This window comes from Pan troglodytes, chromosome 9 (genome assembly GCF_028858775.2).
Source record: "Pan troglodytes isolate AG18354 chromosome 9, NHGRI_mPanTro3-v2.0_pri, whole genome shotgun sequence".
NCBI classification, from domain to species: Eukaryota; Metazoa; Chordata; class Mammalia; order Primates; family Hominidae; genus Pan; species Pan troglodytes.
The window spans coordinates 131,115,630-131,131,676 of NC_072407.2; the positions used below are offsets into that span (position 1 = coordinate 131,115,630).

A 16,047-nucleotide genomic window follows, 5' to 3' on the forward strand; every position below is an offset into this window, starting at 1 on the left:
CTAGAAAACCCCATTGTCTCAGCCCAAAATCTCCTTAAGCTGATAAGCAACTTCAGCAAAGTCTCAGGATACAAAATCAATGTACAAAAATCACAAGCATTCTTATACACCAATAACAGACAAACAGAGAGCCAAATCATGAGTGAACTCCCATTCACAATTGCTTCAAAGAGAATAAAATACCTAGGAATCCAACTTACAAGGGATGTGAAGGACCTCTTCAAGGAGAACTACAAACCACTGCTCAAGGAAATAAAAGAGGATACAAACAAATGGAAGAATATTCCATGCTCATGGATAGGAAGAATCAGTATCGTGAAAATGGCCATACTGCCCAAGGTAATTTACAGATTCAATGCCATCCCCCCATCAAGCTACCAATGACTTTCCTCATAGAATTGGAAAAAACTACTTTAAAGTTCATATGGAACCAAAAAAGAGCCCGCAACGCCAAGTCAATCCTAAGCCAAAAGAACAAAGCCGGAGACATCACACTACCTGACTTCAAACTATACTACAAGCCTACAGTAACCAAAACAGCATGGTACTGGTACCAAAACAGAGATATAGATCAATGGAACAGAACAGAGCCCTCAGAAATAATGCCGCATATCTACAACTATCTGATCTTTGACAAACCTGAGAAGAACAAGCAATGGGGAAAGGATTCCCTATTTAATAAATGGTGCTGGGAAAACTGGCTAGCCATATGTAGAAAGCTGAAACTGGATCCCTTCCTTACACCTGATACAAAAATCAATTCAAGATGGATTAAAGACTTAAACGTTAGACCTAAAACCATAAAAACCCTAGAAGAAAACCTAGGCATTACCATTCAGGACATAGGCATGGGCAAGAACTTCATGTCTAAAACACCAAAAGCAACGGCAACAGGAGCCAAAATTGACAAATGGGATCTAATTAAACTAAAGAGCTTCTGCACAGCAAAAGAAACTACCATCACAGTGAACAGGCAACCTACAAAATGGGAGAAAATTTTTGCAACCTACTCGTCTGACAAAGGGCTAATATCCAGAATCTACAATGAACTCAAACAAATTTACAAGAAAAAAACAAACAACCCCATCAAAAAGTGGGCGAAGGACATGAACAGACACTTCGCAAAAGAAGACATTTATGCAGCAAAAAAACACATGAAAAAATGCTCGTCATCACTGGCCATCAGAGAAATGCAAATCAAAACCACAGTGAGATACCATCTCACACCAGTTAGAATGGCAATCATTAAAAAGTCAGGAAACAACAGGTGCTGGAGAGGATGCGGAGAAATAGGAACACTTTTACACTGTTGGTGGGACTGTAAACTAGTTCAACCATTGTGGAAGTCAGTGTGGTGATTCCTCAGGGATCTAGAACTAGAAATACCATTTGACCCAGCCATCCCATTACTGGGTATATACCCAAAGGACTATAAATCATGCTGCTATAAAGACACATGCACACGTATGTTTATTGCGGCATTATTCATGATAGCAAAGACTTGGAACCAACCCAAATGTCCAACAATGATAGACTGGATTAAGAAAATGTGGCACATATACACCATGGAATACTATGCAGCCATAAAAAATGATGAGTTCATGTCCTTTGTAGGGACATGGATGAAATTGGAAATCATCATTCTCAGTAAACTATCTCAAGAACAAAAAACCAAACACCGCACATTCTCACTCATAGGTGGGAACTGAACAATGAGAACACATGGACATAGGAAGGGGAACATCACACTCTGGGGACTGTTGTGGGGTGGGGGGAGGGGGGAGGGATAGCATTGGGAGATATACCTAATGCTAGATGACGAGTTAGTGGGTGCAGCGCACCAGCATGGCACATGTATACGTATGTAACTAACCTGCACATTGTGCACATGTACCCTAAAACTTAAAGTATAATAATTAAAAAAAATTGGAAAAGAAAACATTTTTATTTGAAGACATAACATGTAAATAAACAATCTAAAAGACTCTATAAGCAATTTAGAATTAATACATTAGCAAGATCACTGGTTTACATGGTCAATATGTAAAAAAAATCAAGTGTATTTACATATACCACTATATACAATTATTTATTAAGAGAAAAAATACATCAACAATACTAGTTTTAATATTTTTCATACAATAGACTACTACTCATAAATAAAAAGGAATTTGCAAAAAGTAGATGAATTTCATAAATGTTGTGCAACAGAAGTCAGACATTAGAGTACATGCTATATAATTCTATTGGCATTAAGTTCAAGAACAGGCTAAATTAATCTATTGTGACAAAGTCAGAATAAGTTACCTTTGGGAGAAGTACTGACTAGAAGGGTCAAAGGTTTTGTGTGTGCTAGAAATAATCTATACCTTGATTGGGTTGTGATTATCTGGGTATATATTTTGTATAAATTTATCAAGCTGTACATTCATGATTTGTAGACTTTATTACATGTGTTATACCTCAAAGTGTAAAAGCTTATTGGTAAATGTTACACAGTTTAAGAGGTATAAAAATTATATTTATATATACATTATGGGCCATGCAATGATGAACCAACTCAATAAGAAATTTAGTATCCATTTATTTGACTCTCTTGTTCTATGCTTTTAAAATTATGGACAAATTTTATCCTTAAAGTGTTTGATTGTAGTTTCATATCTAACAAAAAAGCTGTAGTTAAGGGCTGCCAACCATAAAACCTAAGTAACCTACTGCTGTATTTTTTACCAGAGTTTTCTGTAAAACATCTTCAGACTTAAACCTGAATGCATTCAATGAAAATGAAAAATAGGAGAGAAAACTACTTCCCCCAAATTGAAAGATTATGGGAACCAGCCTTATCATCTTGCTGTTTCCCTCACTAAGAAATTATGTAAATATCTGTCACATATTCACTTTATTTGTATGAGATTCTTGCTCATAACTTATGAAAAATTACACTTGACAATGTTGAAGTTCCACAGAGAAGTCCAAGCGGATTTCCTTCTCAAGACAAATATAGCATATTACCCAGGAACTGCACCTCAGGGACTGTTCACTCCCAGGAATATCTTTTCTTCATCCCTGGAATAAATTCCAAGCAGGATATCTTTCTCTTTCTATTCTTCCGATCGGTTTTTGTTTATTTCTTATTCTTCGCCAAATTTGGTTCTGGCTCTGCAACAGTTGTCGCCAGTTACTATCCACTGGTGGCAACAATGGCTGGAAGTCCATTTTATGGTCAGACCATTTGATATCTACTCTCTATTAGCAACAGAGAATTTGGTTTGTTGGTCAATTTTTGTCTGTCTGTGTACAAATATGCCTCAATTCCACTGGAGAGAACAGCTGAGATATGTCCTAAGTGCTCAGTTTGGTGTTCTCTATTCATTTTACCCATGGCTGATGATATAAATCTGAGACTACCAGCGTTCTGTGTGCCTGGAACTGATAAAAGCCATTATCTGTTTATCATAGGGTGCAATAAATTTTCCTACTTTTCAAAGGATATTAATAAATTAAATTGTAAAGCCTCTTAAAATACAGGAACTCTGTTCTGGTTAGCCTATATGGACTAATAATCACTTACATAAATCTAATATTCCCAGAATTCCTAAAAAATAAAGAAACTAACCCTCTAACACTGATGGGGACAGTTATATTGGTGGTGACTATGGAACAGAGGTTTGCTGAAGCCAGTTGGAATTCAGTTTTGGTCACTTCCCACTCAAAATGTCTTATATACTATAATTCTTCATATGTATTACAATTGAACCATACACAAATCAAAAAGGCATATAAAGAAAAATTATTCCCATCCCTGTCTCCAATCTGCCCAATTCCAACCCATTAAATTCTCTACCTGCCAAGGTAATCAATTTCCAATATAGTCTTCTAAACTTTATTACTATAGCTGCATATATTCACACATAAATTATTCATATGTATGAAAAAATACAGCCACACAGAGTATAAAAGCAATGTGTAAATATGCTGCTTCTTAGTAGGTTTACACATTGTTGTATACCTTGTTTTCCTCTAGCTTTTCCTGGAGACTTTCCATATCAATACATAGAACTTCTTTGCTGTTTTTACAACTATATAATGTTCCCCTGTGTAGCTATTCCTTAATTTATTTAACTAATCCCCTACTGATGAGTACTTGAATAAATTCTTTCCAATCTACTGCAATTACAAACAATGCTACAATAAGTTTGTGCATTTCTATGTCATTCTATATATGTACAAGTATATCTGAAAAACAAATTTTCAACAGTAAAAAAATTATTTTTATATATTAGCCCATTTTTCTATTGGGTTGTTGGACTTTTTCTTAACCATTTTTAGTTCTTTGTATATCAAGGAGATTAATCCTTCATCTGTAATATGAGTTTCAGGTATTTTTCCCAGGTCGTCATATGTCCTTGCTTACTTTGTTTTTTGTAATGCAGATGTTTTATATATTGTAATGTAGATATTTTATGTAATGTAGATGTTTTTTGTTTTATGTAGCCTCATTTCTCAACCCTTTCCTTCATGGCTTTTTCTTTTACTGCTTTAAATCATAGTTCAAAATGCCTTCCTATTATACAAAAAAAATTGTGTTAATTCTCTATGTTTTCTATTACCTTTTTTTTTTTTCTGGAGACAGGGTCTCGCTCTATCACCAGGGCTGGAGTGCGGTGGTGTAATTGTAGCTTACTATAGCCTCAAACTCCTGGGCTCAAGAGATCCTCCCACTTCAGTCTCCTGAGTACCTGTGACTACAGGCAGGTACCACCATGCCAGGCTAAGTTTTTTATTTTTCTTTTGTAGTGACGGGGTCTTGCTATGTTGACTAGGCTGGTTTCAAACTCCTGGCCTCAAGGGATCCTGCCACTTTAGCCTACCAAAATGCTGGGATTACAGACATGAGTCACTGCACCCGGCCTTAAAAAATTTTTTATGTTTTCATTTAGTACATTTAAATCTTTGATCATTTGTAATTCATCCTTGGTATGAGGTAGGATTCCTATTTTCTTTACTTCCACAGGTGAATATTCAGTTTCTCCAAAACTATTTACTGAATAGTACATATCATCTCCATTGGCTTTTAAGAAGCCATCTTTACCATATCTAAATATTCCTATGAACGTGGGTATATTTTCTAGGATTTCCATTCTACCCCATAATACTTCTCTTCATGTCCCACAACCAGTGGGTTTTAATTACTGAGACTAAGACTTCACAATACAACATCTAGTTGCAAAAGTCCTCTATATCCACTACCCTTGTTCTTTTTCTTTTTCCTACAAAGTTTCTTGGTTAAATTATTTAGCCAAGATCAATTTATTTAGTTTTTTAAAAAGGATTCTTATCATCACATTAAATTTACAAATTAACTTAAACTAACATCTTTATGGTGCTGTGTATTTCCAGTTATGAAGAAGACATATTCTTCAATTGTTCCAAACTTCTTTTATGTTCTTCAATGATGTTTTACATTTTTATCATGTAGGTTTTAGAGTTTGTTGTTAAGTTTATTTCTGGTATCTCATCTTTGTTGCTCCTGAAAGTGGCACTTTTTCTTCCATTGTATCTTCTAACTAGTTATTGTTTGATATACTATTTTAAGCCCTGTTTTGCAGATAGGAAAAGTGGAATGCTTGACCATATCTTCATCATTCCTGATGTGGTAAACTATTTTTTTCTGGAAGACCCCACCTGCCAGCTGAAGAGGACACTGAAGCAGCCATTCACACTCCTAAGACCCACCAAATTGCATGAAAGGCACCACGATTCTGCCTCAGTGAATGTTCCCTGCAGAAAAGTTTCCTCTCAAAACCTATGAAAAAAACTTCCCAGTGGACTTCCAATCCTAGACTGCATATATGTGAGGAAGCAAATCTCTCCTTCTCCAAGTGTCTCAAAAATCATTAAGTTAAATAGGAAAAAATAAATCCTTAACAGAATGGTATGGATGGCACCAGAAGGCCAGAGATCAGACTTTGATACACTTCTGAAAGACTAAAGGACTGAAAAACTTAAAAGCAAGTGGTATCATACTGACCTAAAGAGAAAAACAGAAGTTCAAAGGCTATACCCCACCCCTTTCCACAACAAGAGAGATGCTTGCCCCCAGGGTACTAACAAAAACTGGAAAATTACCCTGTAAAGTAATTTAACAACTGACCAGAAGGACTAGGGTTCCTAATGTGGGTGTGTGCACCTAAGACAAGCAAGGCAGAGCCATATGCATCATGGGGGCTACTGAAGAAAACACAGCAGGGGAAAGGGCAAAGAAGCGCAGATACTTTGCTTAGCAGTTAAAAGATAGGTTCTGAACAGTCAGAATAAAACAGAACATGTACACTGAATGAATAAAGCTCCAAAGCTCAAAAAGAAAGAAAATAACCTAAATTTATTATAAAAATACCTTGTGTGTATGTATCTATACGTGAAGAACCCTTAAAAATAATTTATCTACTCAAATTGAATTTGAACAATTAAAAAAGATGATGAAATTAGCTAAGAGAACAAGTACAAAAAAACTTCAATTCACAAAGTAAAATGTAAAAAGAAATATATCATAAAATAAAAGATTAAGGGGACTTAATAGAGGCAAAGGCAATAATAGGAAACAAAAAAATTTCTTCCCTAACACAAAGGTTTGACTCTGTAGACTGAAAGTCACTAAGTTCCAAACTAAAGAACTCACTAAGCTCCAAACTAAAGAACGGGTAACAAAATATACATAACAATAAAAAAGAAACTCTTAACAAGTAGTCTGGCAAAAAGAACATGTTACCTACAAAGGAAAAGAAAAAAACAGATTGGCATTTGAGCTTATACAAGAAATCAGAGAATATCACCCAGAGAACTTAACTGAACAAAAATACTTAAGAACGTATCAAGCAAATACAAATGATCCAAAACTGATACATTAAGATAGAATGTGATACAGAGAAGAAGCAACATAAACACTAAACAATGACACACTGTTGGTGGGACTGTAAACTAGTTCAACCACTGTGGAAGTAGGTGTGGCAATTCCTCAGGGACCTAGAACTAGAAATACCATTTGACCCAGCAATCCCATTACTGGGTAGATACCCAAGGGATTATAAATCATGCTGCTATAAAGACACATGCACACGTATGTTTATTGTGGCACTATTCACAATAGCAAAGACTTGGAACCAACCCAAATGTCCAACAATGATAGACTGGATTAAGAAAATGTGGCACATATACACCATGGAATACTATGCAGCCATAAAAAATGATGAGTTCATGTCCTTTGTAGGGACATGGATGAAGCTGGAAACTATCATTCTCAGCAAACTATCACAAGGACAAAAAACCAAACACCACATGTTCTTACTCATAGGTGGGAATTGAACAATGAGAACACTTGGACACAGGAAGGGGAACATCACACACCGGGGACTGTTGTGGGGTGAGGGGAGAGGAGAGGGATAGCATTAGGAGATATACCTAATGTAAATGACGAGTTAATGGGTGTAGCACACCAACATGGCACATGTATACATATGTAACAAACCTGCACGTTGTGCACATGTACCCTAAAACTTAAAGTATAATAATAATTTTAAAATGACACAAATAATTAAATCTGAATGAAAAGCAAAAAACATTAAACTGACGGAGGCAGAATGGGTGAATAAAAGTTTCAAAAGTCTCATCTAGAAGTATGAGACTGACAGAAGGAGGAAGTTAAAGTTTCCTAAAGATCTTATTTTATAAGGAAGAGAAGTAGAGGAGAAGAGAGAACCATGATTTAAAACACAAACATACATACACAGAAAGAGAGAGAGAGAGAAAACCTGGGTGAAAGAAATCATTTTATTTTCAAATAGAGAAAATACATGTATGATTATGAGAACATGGAAATGGAAACTAATCATTAATGTAAAGAAAAGTATAGCGCAACTTCCAAAATTAAGTATCTGGGAAGGTTTTGCCTGCTCTGAATATCATCTTGCTAAGCTAGTCACTTGACATATTTAATTAAAAAAAAAGAAAATTAACTAATTTATAAATAGAGCTTTAAATGTTTCAGGGATTTCAATTTATTTTTGAAAGTCCCATTGACTATTTAAGAGAGTTCAGTGCCAAAGTGAAATGCAAGAGTTAGAAAAATTAGGTTTGGGTTTAAACTTTTTAACTTCAATTAAACAACCTAATAACCAGGAACTTTTATACAGGTCTATATAGTTTCTGTACTCTAGGGCCTTTCTTGAACATCAAAATACTCATACAGATAGATAGAAGAAAGGCCCACCTTGGACTCCATCCCAAAGGGCTTAATTACTAAAATACCAAGAAAGTCTTGTACTGGCATGCCTCATGGTTAAGACAGATTCATTTCACAGATTATGAAGACAGCCTAATGGCTAGACTCCATTACTGCCTAAAATGTTCTGAGATTAAGGGATGTTCATATCAGACTTTGCTGATTACTATTAAATTCACTGATGAGAGTATGTTGGGTGAATGTTATACTTACTGTTAAAAGAATATTTTAGAAGCTTCTACACAGCAAAGAAAACAATCAACAAAGTGAAGAGACAACCCACAGCAAGGGAGAAAATATTTGCAAAAAGGGATTAATAACCAGAATATATAAGGAGCCCAAACAACTCTATAGGAAAAAATGTAATAATCCGATTTAAAAATGGGCAAAAGATTTGAACAGGCATTTCTCAAAAGACGGCAACAAATGGCAAACAAGCGTAGGAAAAAGTGCTCAACATCACTGATCATCAGAGAAATGCAAATCAAAACTACAGTGAGAGATCATCTCACCCCAGTTAAAATGGCTTATATCCAAAAGAAAGGCAATAACAAATGCCAGCAACAATGTGGAGAAATGGGAACCCTCACACATTGTTGGCAGGAATGTAAATTAGGCAACTACTATGAAGAAAAGTTTGGAAGTTCCTCAAAAAAACTAAAAATAGAGCTACCATATGATCTAGCCATCCCACTGTTGGACATATACCCAAATGAAAGGAAATCAGTCTACTGAAGAGGTATCTGCACTCCCATATTTGTTGCAGCACTGTTCACAATAGCCAAGATCTGAAAGCAACCTAAGTGTCCATCAATGGATGAATGGATAAAGAAAATGTGGTACTTATACCCAATGGAATACTATTCAGTCATAAAAAATAATGAGATTTAGTCATTTGCAACAACATGGTTGGAGCTAGAGGTCATTATGTTAAGTGAAATAAGCCAGGCACGGAAAGACAAACATCACATGTTCTCACTTATTTGTGTGATCTAAAAATCAAAACAATTAAACTCATGGACACAGAGAGTAGAAGGATGGTTACCAGAGGCTGGGAAGGGTGGTGGGGGCATAGTGGGAGGTTGGTGGGGATAGTTAATGGGTCCAAAAAGTAGTTAGAATAAATGAATAAGGCCTAGTATTTGATAGCACAATAGGGTGACTATAGTCAATAATAATTTAATTGTACACTGAAAAATAATTAAAAGAGTATAATTGGATTGTTTATAAAACAAAGGGTAAATGCTTGAGGGGATGGATATCCCATCATGAGGGGATGGTTACCCCATCTTCCATGATATGATTATTACACATTGTGTGCCTATATCAAAACATCTCATGTACCCCATAAAAATATACACCCACTATGAACCCCCTAAAATTAAAAATAATTTTTTAAAATAATATTTTAGGGGCTAAACTAAATCCCACATGTTTCTTCAAGGTTACAAAACAATATAAGTTGTAGCTTTTTGGGCAAAATATACATCTTTTTTGACATCATAAGTAATAGGTTATTAAAGGTGTGGTGCCTTTGAAAAGCCACACAGTATAAAATGGGCCTGGGTGTGATACTGGTATTTATGGACATACAGTTAATTGGGTTTTTTTGTTTTGGTTTTTTTGTGTGGTTTTTTTGTTTGTTGAGGTTTGTTTGTTTTTGAGATGGAGTCTCATTTTGTCACCCAGGCTGGAATGCAGTGCCATAATCTCGGCTCACTGCAATCTCTACCTCCCAGGTTCAAGCAATTCTCCTGCCTCAGCCTCCCAAATAGCTGGGATTACAGGAACCCGCCACCACACCCAGCTAATTTTTGTATTTTTAGTAGAGACAGGGTTTCACCATGTTGGCCAGGCTGATCTCAAACTCCTGACCTCAGGTGATCTGCCTGCCTCAGCCTCCCAAAGTGCTGGGATTACAGGTGTGAGCCACCATGCCCAGCCTCAGTTAATTGTTAATACTACCTCTCTGTACTTCCAGGATCATTAAAACTGGCTGGGAAGCCTGAAATCAAGAATTTCTGCAGAAGATAAAAGAACAGGCAGAGTAATAAAAACAGAAAATCTTGAAATTGTTTTATGGGCTTCCAGGGGAAATGAGCCATTAAAAGAAATCATCTAGATCTGATCTGATCGCCTGGGCCTGGGAGTTCAAAGCTGTTTTGAGCCTAGAAGATGTACAATACCATAGTCAAGACCCTTATTACCTACTTAGACTGCCACAATAGCTTCTAACTTGTGGCATCCTTCCAAATAAGATAACTGGTCCACGGTCCAGGGGTTGGGAACCCCTGAGGTAGAGGATGAATAATGCAACCAACCAACGAGTCTAGTGCATGAAGTATCATTAGTTCTATAATGCTATAAATGAATAAAGGCATTGTCTCCCCCAATTAAAATATGTTCACCAAATCATCCAGTTTAACTAAAGTCAGAACTTTCTCGTCACTTAAAATGAATTGCCTTAATAATGGAGATATACGTGAAGATCAGCGATGTGGGCATCTACAGATCCTGATCAAAAATATGGTTCAATTAAGCACTATATCATCTCTGTAGCTGCTTCAAATTATATGTCATATTTGCCAGGCTGTCTATCAGCCCATAACGTGGTATTAGGGAAGTCTAAACAAAATCATATGATAAACATTTCTACCTTCAAATGCCAAAGAACTAGAACCTTTCATGATTCCTAGGTGTCCTAGAGGTCACATTTTTTAAAAGTCACATTATTGTGTTCATTACTTCATTTTTATGATGGTCACATAATCTATATATCATTGATGCTCATAACCTCCTCAAAAAAAAGGAATTTCAAAACTTGAGATATCAGCTGTAGCCTCTTGTAAGTTATCACTTAGCAGAAAATAGCATTTAGCAGAAGATAGCCCCAAAAATCTTTCATTAAAGTCTTCACTTTCAAAGTCAGTTACATCTGGGTTCAAATTTTTGTGCTACCACTTGCAAAATTTTGCTCCACCATGACAAATGTGGGCTGTGTGACTCTCTGAGCCATAAATTCCTCACCGAGGAAACAGGAAAAATGATACCTGCTTTATAGGAGTGATAAGCAGTTAACTGATACACTATATAAAGCATATATATGGCCTAGTACATTACATATAACAATTTCTAAGTAAAGTTTTTCTTTCTTGATAGAATTAAAACATTTATGTTTTTCCTTTTCTGCCTTATATTCCTCCTTCTTATCCAGGGATGGATTTTTCTAATCATCTCTAGGAACTATTTTATTCTAAGGACTAAATATTCTAGTCTAATAACTATTTTACCACAATGACAAGGTAGGTAATAATACCGATTACTAGCTTCACACTACAAATAAGAAATCAGAAAATGAAAGATCTGTGAGTCAATGGCAGACAAATTTAAACTACCATCATGAAGGAGACCGGCAACTTCCCATAGTGCAAGAGTGTTAATAAAAAGGATCCTTTCCTCCAACTGAGTCCAAAAATAAATGCTATTTCAAAAGCTACTGGACAAACATTAACTTGTCTCTGAGACTACTTCCTCCTAAAGCAGATGGCACCTGGAAGCACCAGAAGCCTACATTCTAGGTGTGGTATGACTTTACTCTCTTAGCCATGGTGCCTTAAGTTACACAAAAGCAGGCTTTTAAGAGTGCATTTAAAATGTAGTTTACAAGCTATTCAGGGAAAAAGAAAAGTGCACAATCTTTTGCCCTCATCTCAGCTGTGTGTGTGTATGTGAATGGAAATGTAACCAATACGACAGCTTGATGTCACATGTATTTGCAGAGATTTTTATAAAAACACAGTAAGACATTTTTAAAATTATTACATTGATTTTACAAAAACAACTGTCATACCACACTGAGTCTACTATTTGGTCCTCCCAAGGTTACAGCTGCAACTCCTATCCGACCCTTCCCCTTCCACACCCATGCCTCCATTTTCCTGTAGGGCATCTCGGCAGGAACACCACCACGAGGTTGTGAAACCACTCTGCTGCCACATTTCCTCATGCCTCACTGCTGAATGCGTGAGAGACACTACATGAAATTGGGCCTTGCCCAGACCTCTTTGTTACATTTGTAAATAAAATCAGATCAAATCACAAAGATATAATTGATTTAGGAGAGCCATGGTGCTATTCAGATAGGAAACATAAACAGAAGACAAATGCCCTATGGTATCATAGTTTCCTTAAACAACACATCACTAGCTCAGTTTCTCAGAGTGAAAATGCTGTCACATACTCCCAAGGAAAAGAAGAGCTCATCCTTACACAAATTTGCTTTTAACTGTCAAAAGAAAATCCCAGAGAGACGCCCACTGCCTTACAAGTAAATCTAGGATTACAGTACCAAATCTGTCATAAAAACAACAATGAAATAAGTTCCAAGTTGTTTCTTCCTTTGACAAATACCCAAATAACTTCTATAATTTGAATACCAGGTCAAAAAGTTTTATTACAAGCAAAACAAATACTTCAGTCCTACTCATTGTTAGCAAGACACAAACCATATTAAAAAGCAGAACATGTGACTAACAATTAGCATACCTTGGAAGGGAAGGGACTTACTCAAATTTGAAAGGCTAGATAAAATTATGGGAAAATGAGACAAAAGTTCAGACAAAAAATAATCATATGCTAATAATTCATTTTTATACTCTGAAAATTATTCTTTTAAAATTTTAAATATACTTCTCATTTATTTGAACCCCTGAGTAAAAAATTTAGTGAGGGTTATCAAGAGTTCCCAATATTCAATCCCTTCCATCATTTAACCTAGACTTTAAAAAATAAAATTTGTGGTTAAAGAAATCCTTTGACTCGAGAAAAGGAGAAACTTTTTTTCAGCATTAAACACAAAGACAGTATCTGATGAAAACAGTATATTCACCTATACAAGTTCTCATAGGTAAACTTATAAAAGATGTTTAATTGCACATGTGAGTGGCAGTGATAATATGCAGCAACAAACTTCAAACTTCATCAAGAGATTTTTGTGATACTCAAAGGTATTACATCGCTAACTCTGAATGAAAAAGAAAAGCCAGAATAAAGCCCCCTAAAATTTGCAACAGTACAACAGAATGAATGAAACATTGGTTCTGTTTTCACAAACTGGTTAAGACATCTTTCTTCACCACAGACACTAAACTGAGAGCTGCTTCATCAGGAGGCATCCTCTAAAAACTTCAATTATGAAGTTACTAATACTACCAGAGATTCAAAAACCAAGAGAGATTTGGGGGAAAGGGGGCACGAGATACAAGATCAGAGACAAGGGTAAAGATCAAAGCCACAAAATAACCAATCTGTACTTAATCGGAATTTTTCATACCCATGCATAAGGCAAACAAAGCAGGCAGGCAGGCACGCACGCACACTCACACACACACACACACACACACACACCACATTCCAAGAAAAAGAGGAAGAAAAATCTATTAGATACAAATTCAGATCAAATCTATTTGATACAAATCAGATACAGGAAGGGGTAGTAGTTCATTATGAGTTCTACTTGAAATTCCTGAAAGGCTACTACAAAACCTGTCTAACACCTTCTCCTCCTGGTGTTCTAACAAGTCCTTTAAAATGCATTTTACAAGTTCAGGGCAAGTTGTGGAATGAGGAGTGCTATATACAACTCAAAACCTGCTCCCTTTAGCTCCAAACCTTCCCCCAGAAAACAGAAAGTCTTATTGGAAAAAAGACTGAAATGCAGAGAAGAAAAAGGGGTGCGGGTGGGGATAGGGAGTGGACAGGACAAAGGAACTGTGAATTCCATAATCACCTGAACTTCTCTTCCCTTTCTTCCTCTTCACAGTCAGTCACCTGGATTATAACTTCAGACTCCAACCAGAAGACACTGTCATCCCCTAAAGTGCTACTCTCACTTTCAGTCTCCATCTTGTACTTAAAAAACAAAAAAAAACTAAACCTCCAGGCATGGAATAAAAAGCACCAACATTCAGGTTGTTCAGCTCTACTCATGTATACTCAGATGTGTGGCTGGTGCCCTAGTGACAGGTACTGGTGCTGGTTTAATTACAGTCAGGGTACAGACAGGAAATCACAGGCAGCACAGTCACTGCGTCTGACTGCCATACTGGTGACACCTAGACCCTCCCACTGCCTTAGGCTGCGTGACCTACATAACCAAAAGCAGAATCTAAATGAAGGTGATTTTTTACTAATTATTCTGTAATAATGACTCTTCCTAAAGTTTCCACTTAATAAGTTAAAAATAGGTATTTTCAAAATGCAGGCTTTATTTGTATCCTTTTTTGATCTCGGACTCCAGAAAGGTAAACAGAAAACTAGAAAGAATAACACCATCCACTGGCCAAGCACATGAGAAGCACAGTTATAGATCTCACAGTTAAGGAGGCTCACAATAAGTAGAGAAGATAAGTATGCTCTAGGGACCTGCCTAGGTTCATGCCTTCCAATATTACACCCATCTTTCCTTCCTCTCAGTAAGGACTGCCATATGCATCTCTGCTCAAGTATCCAGAGTGAGACATAAAAGTTGGGCTTGTCCACAGTCCTTGAAAGAAAAAAGTTTAAGTGTCCCAAGTTCAAAGATGCTGACAATCACATCAAATAAAAGCATGCAAAGTTTTACACATTTAAACTGCAAACAGTCATGGTGGCAATAAAATGACTTGCTGGGAAATGAGTGAAAGGTATAGCATCTATGACTGTCAACAACACAACTGTTACTTACAAAAGAGCCATGTTGACAGAAACTACTGACCTGCTGGATATTCATGGCTATTTGTCTTTTACCAAGCAGCAACAAACTGCAAAGCCCTGACCTTCCATTGTATCTGATTTAATCAAAAATTAAGAAGACATCTACTGAAGTCTTCTTGAATTTTCATATTTGAAAAATAAAGAGCCAAGCACAGTGGCTCACGCCTGTAATCCCAACACTTTGAGAGGCTGACGTGGATGCATCACTTGAGCTCAAGAGTTCAAGACCAGCCTGGGCAACGTAGCGAGACCTCATCTTTATGGGGGGGGGGGGGGGCGGGAAACAGCCAAGTGTGGTGGTGCACCCTGTAGTCCCAGCTACTCAACAGGCTGAGGTGGGAGGATCGCCTGAGCCTGGGAGTTCAAGGCTGTTGTGAGCCATAATCACGCCACTGCACTCCAGCCTGGGCAACACAGCAAGACCCTGTCTCAAAAATATATATATATATACACATATATATATATATATATGCAGGTCCCTAGAGCATATAATATATGTATAATATATATAATATATATAATATATATAATATATAATATATATAATATATATTATATATATTATATATATTATATAAATTTTAAAAACTTTTCAAAAAAAAATTTTTTAAACCAAAAACAACAGAACAACATTATAAGCAAAGTCAAAATGCAAACAAGTTGAGAAAAAAATATTTGAAACATATCACAAAGGGTTAATTTATTTAATATATAAAAAGTTCTTAAAAATTTCTAAGACCCAAGAGCTCAAAAGATAAATAGGCAAAGAACAAAAATATAATACTCAGAGATAAACATAAAAGAAACTTAAAAGATGTTAAAAGTATTTAACTTCACTGATAACAGAAATGTAAAACAATACATAATAAGATGACTTTTAAAAAATCTATCACATAGGCAAAGCTTTTAAAAGGTTTTAACAAACTGAAAGAGGACATGGGAAAAGAAACATGCCTGTCAGTGGGAGTTTAAACTGGTACAACCTGTGTTCAGGGCAATTTAGCAAAATCTACCAA

The 16,047-nt window shown here is 36.1% G+C and overlaps 1 protein-coding gene across 6 annotated transcripts in view; it reads right to left on the reverse strand.

Moving 5' to 3' along the window:
* ARHGAP32 (Rho GTPase activating protein 32) overlaps positions 1-16,047 on the reverse strand; it is a 317,736-nt gene that overhangs the window by 216,341 nt on the left and 85,348 nt on the right. For 2 of the 6 annotated variants that reach the window (XM_016922272.4, XM_054662832.2), the window contains exon 1: positions 14,067-15,183. The exons of the other annotated variants lie outside the window; for them this stretch is intronic. In XM_016922272.4, coding sequence (XP_016777761.2) covers positions 14,067-14,266 — 200 coding nt within the window. In that variant the 5' untranslated portion in view covers positions 14,267-15,183. Of the gene's footprint in view, positions 1-14,066; positions 15,184-16,047 lie in introns of those variants that run through there. 6 annotated transcript variants of the gene reach the window in all.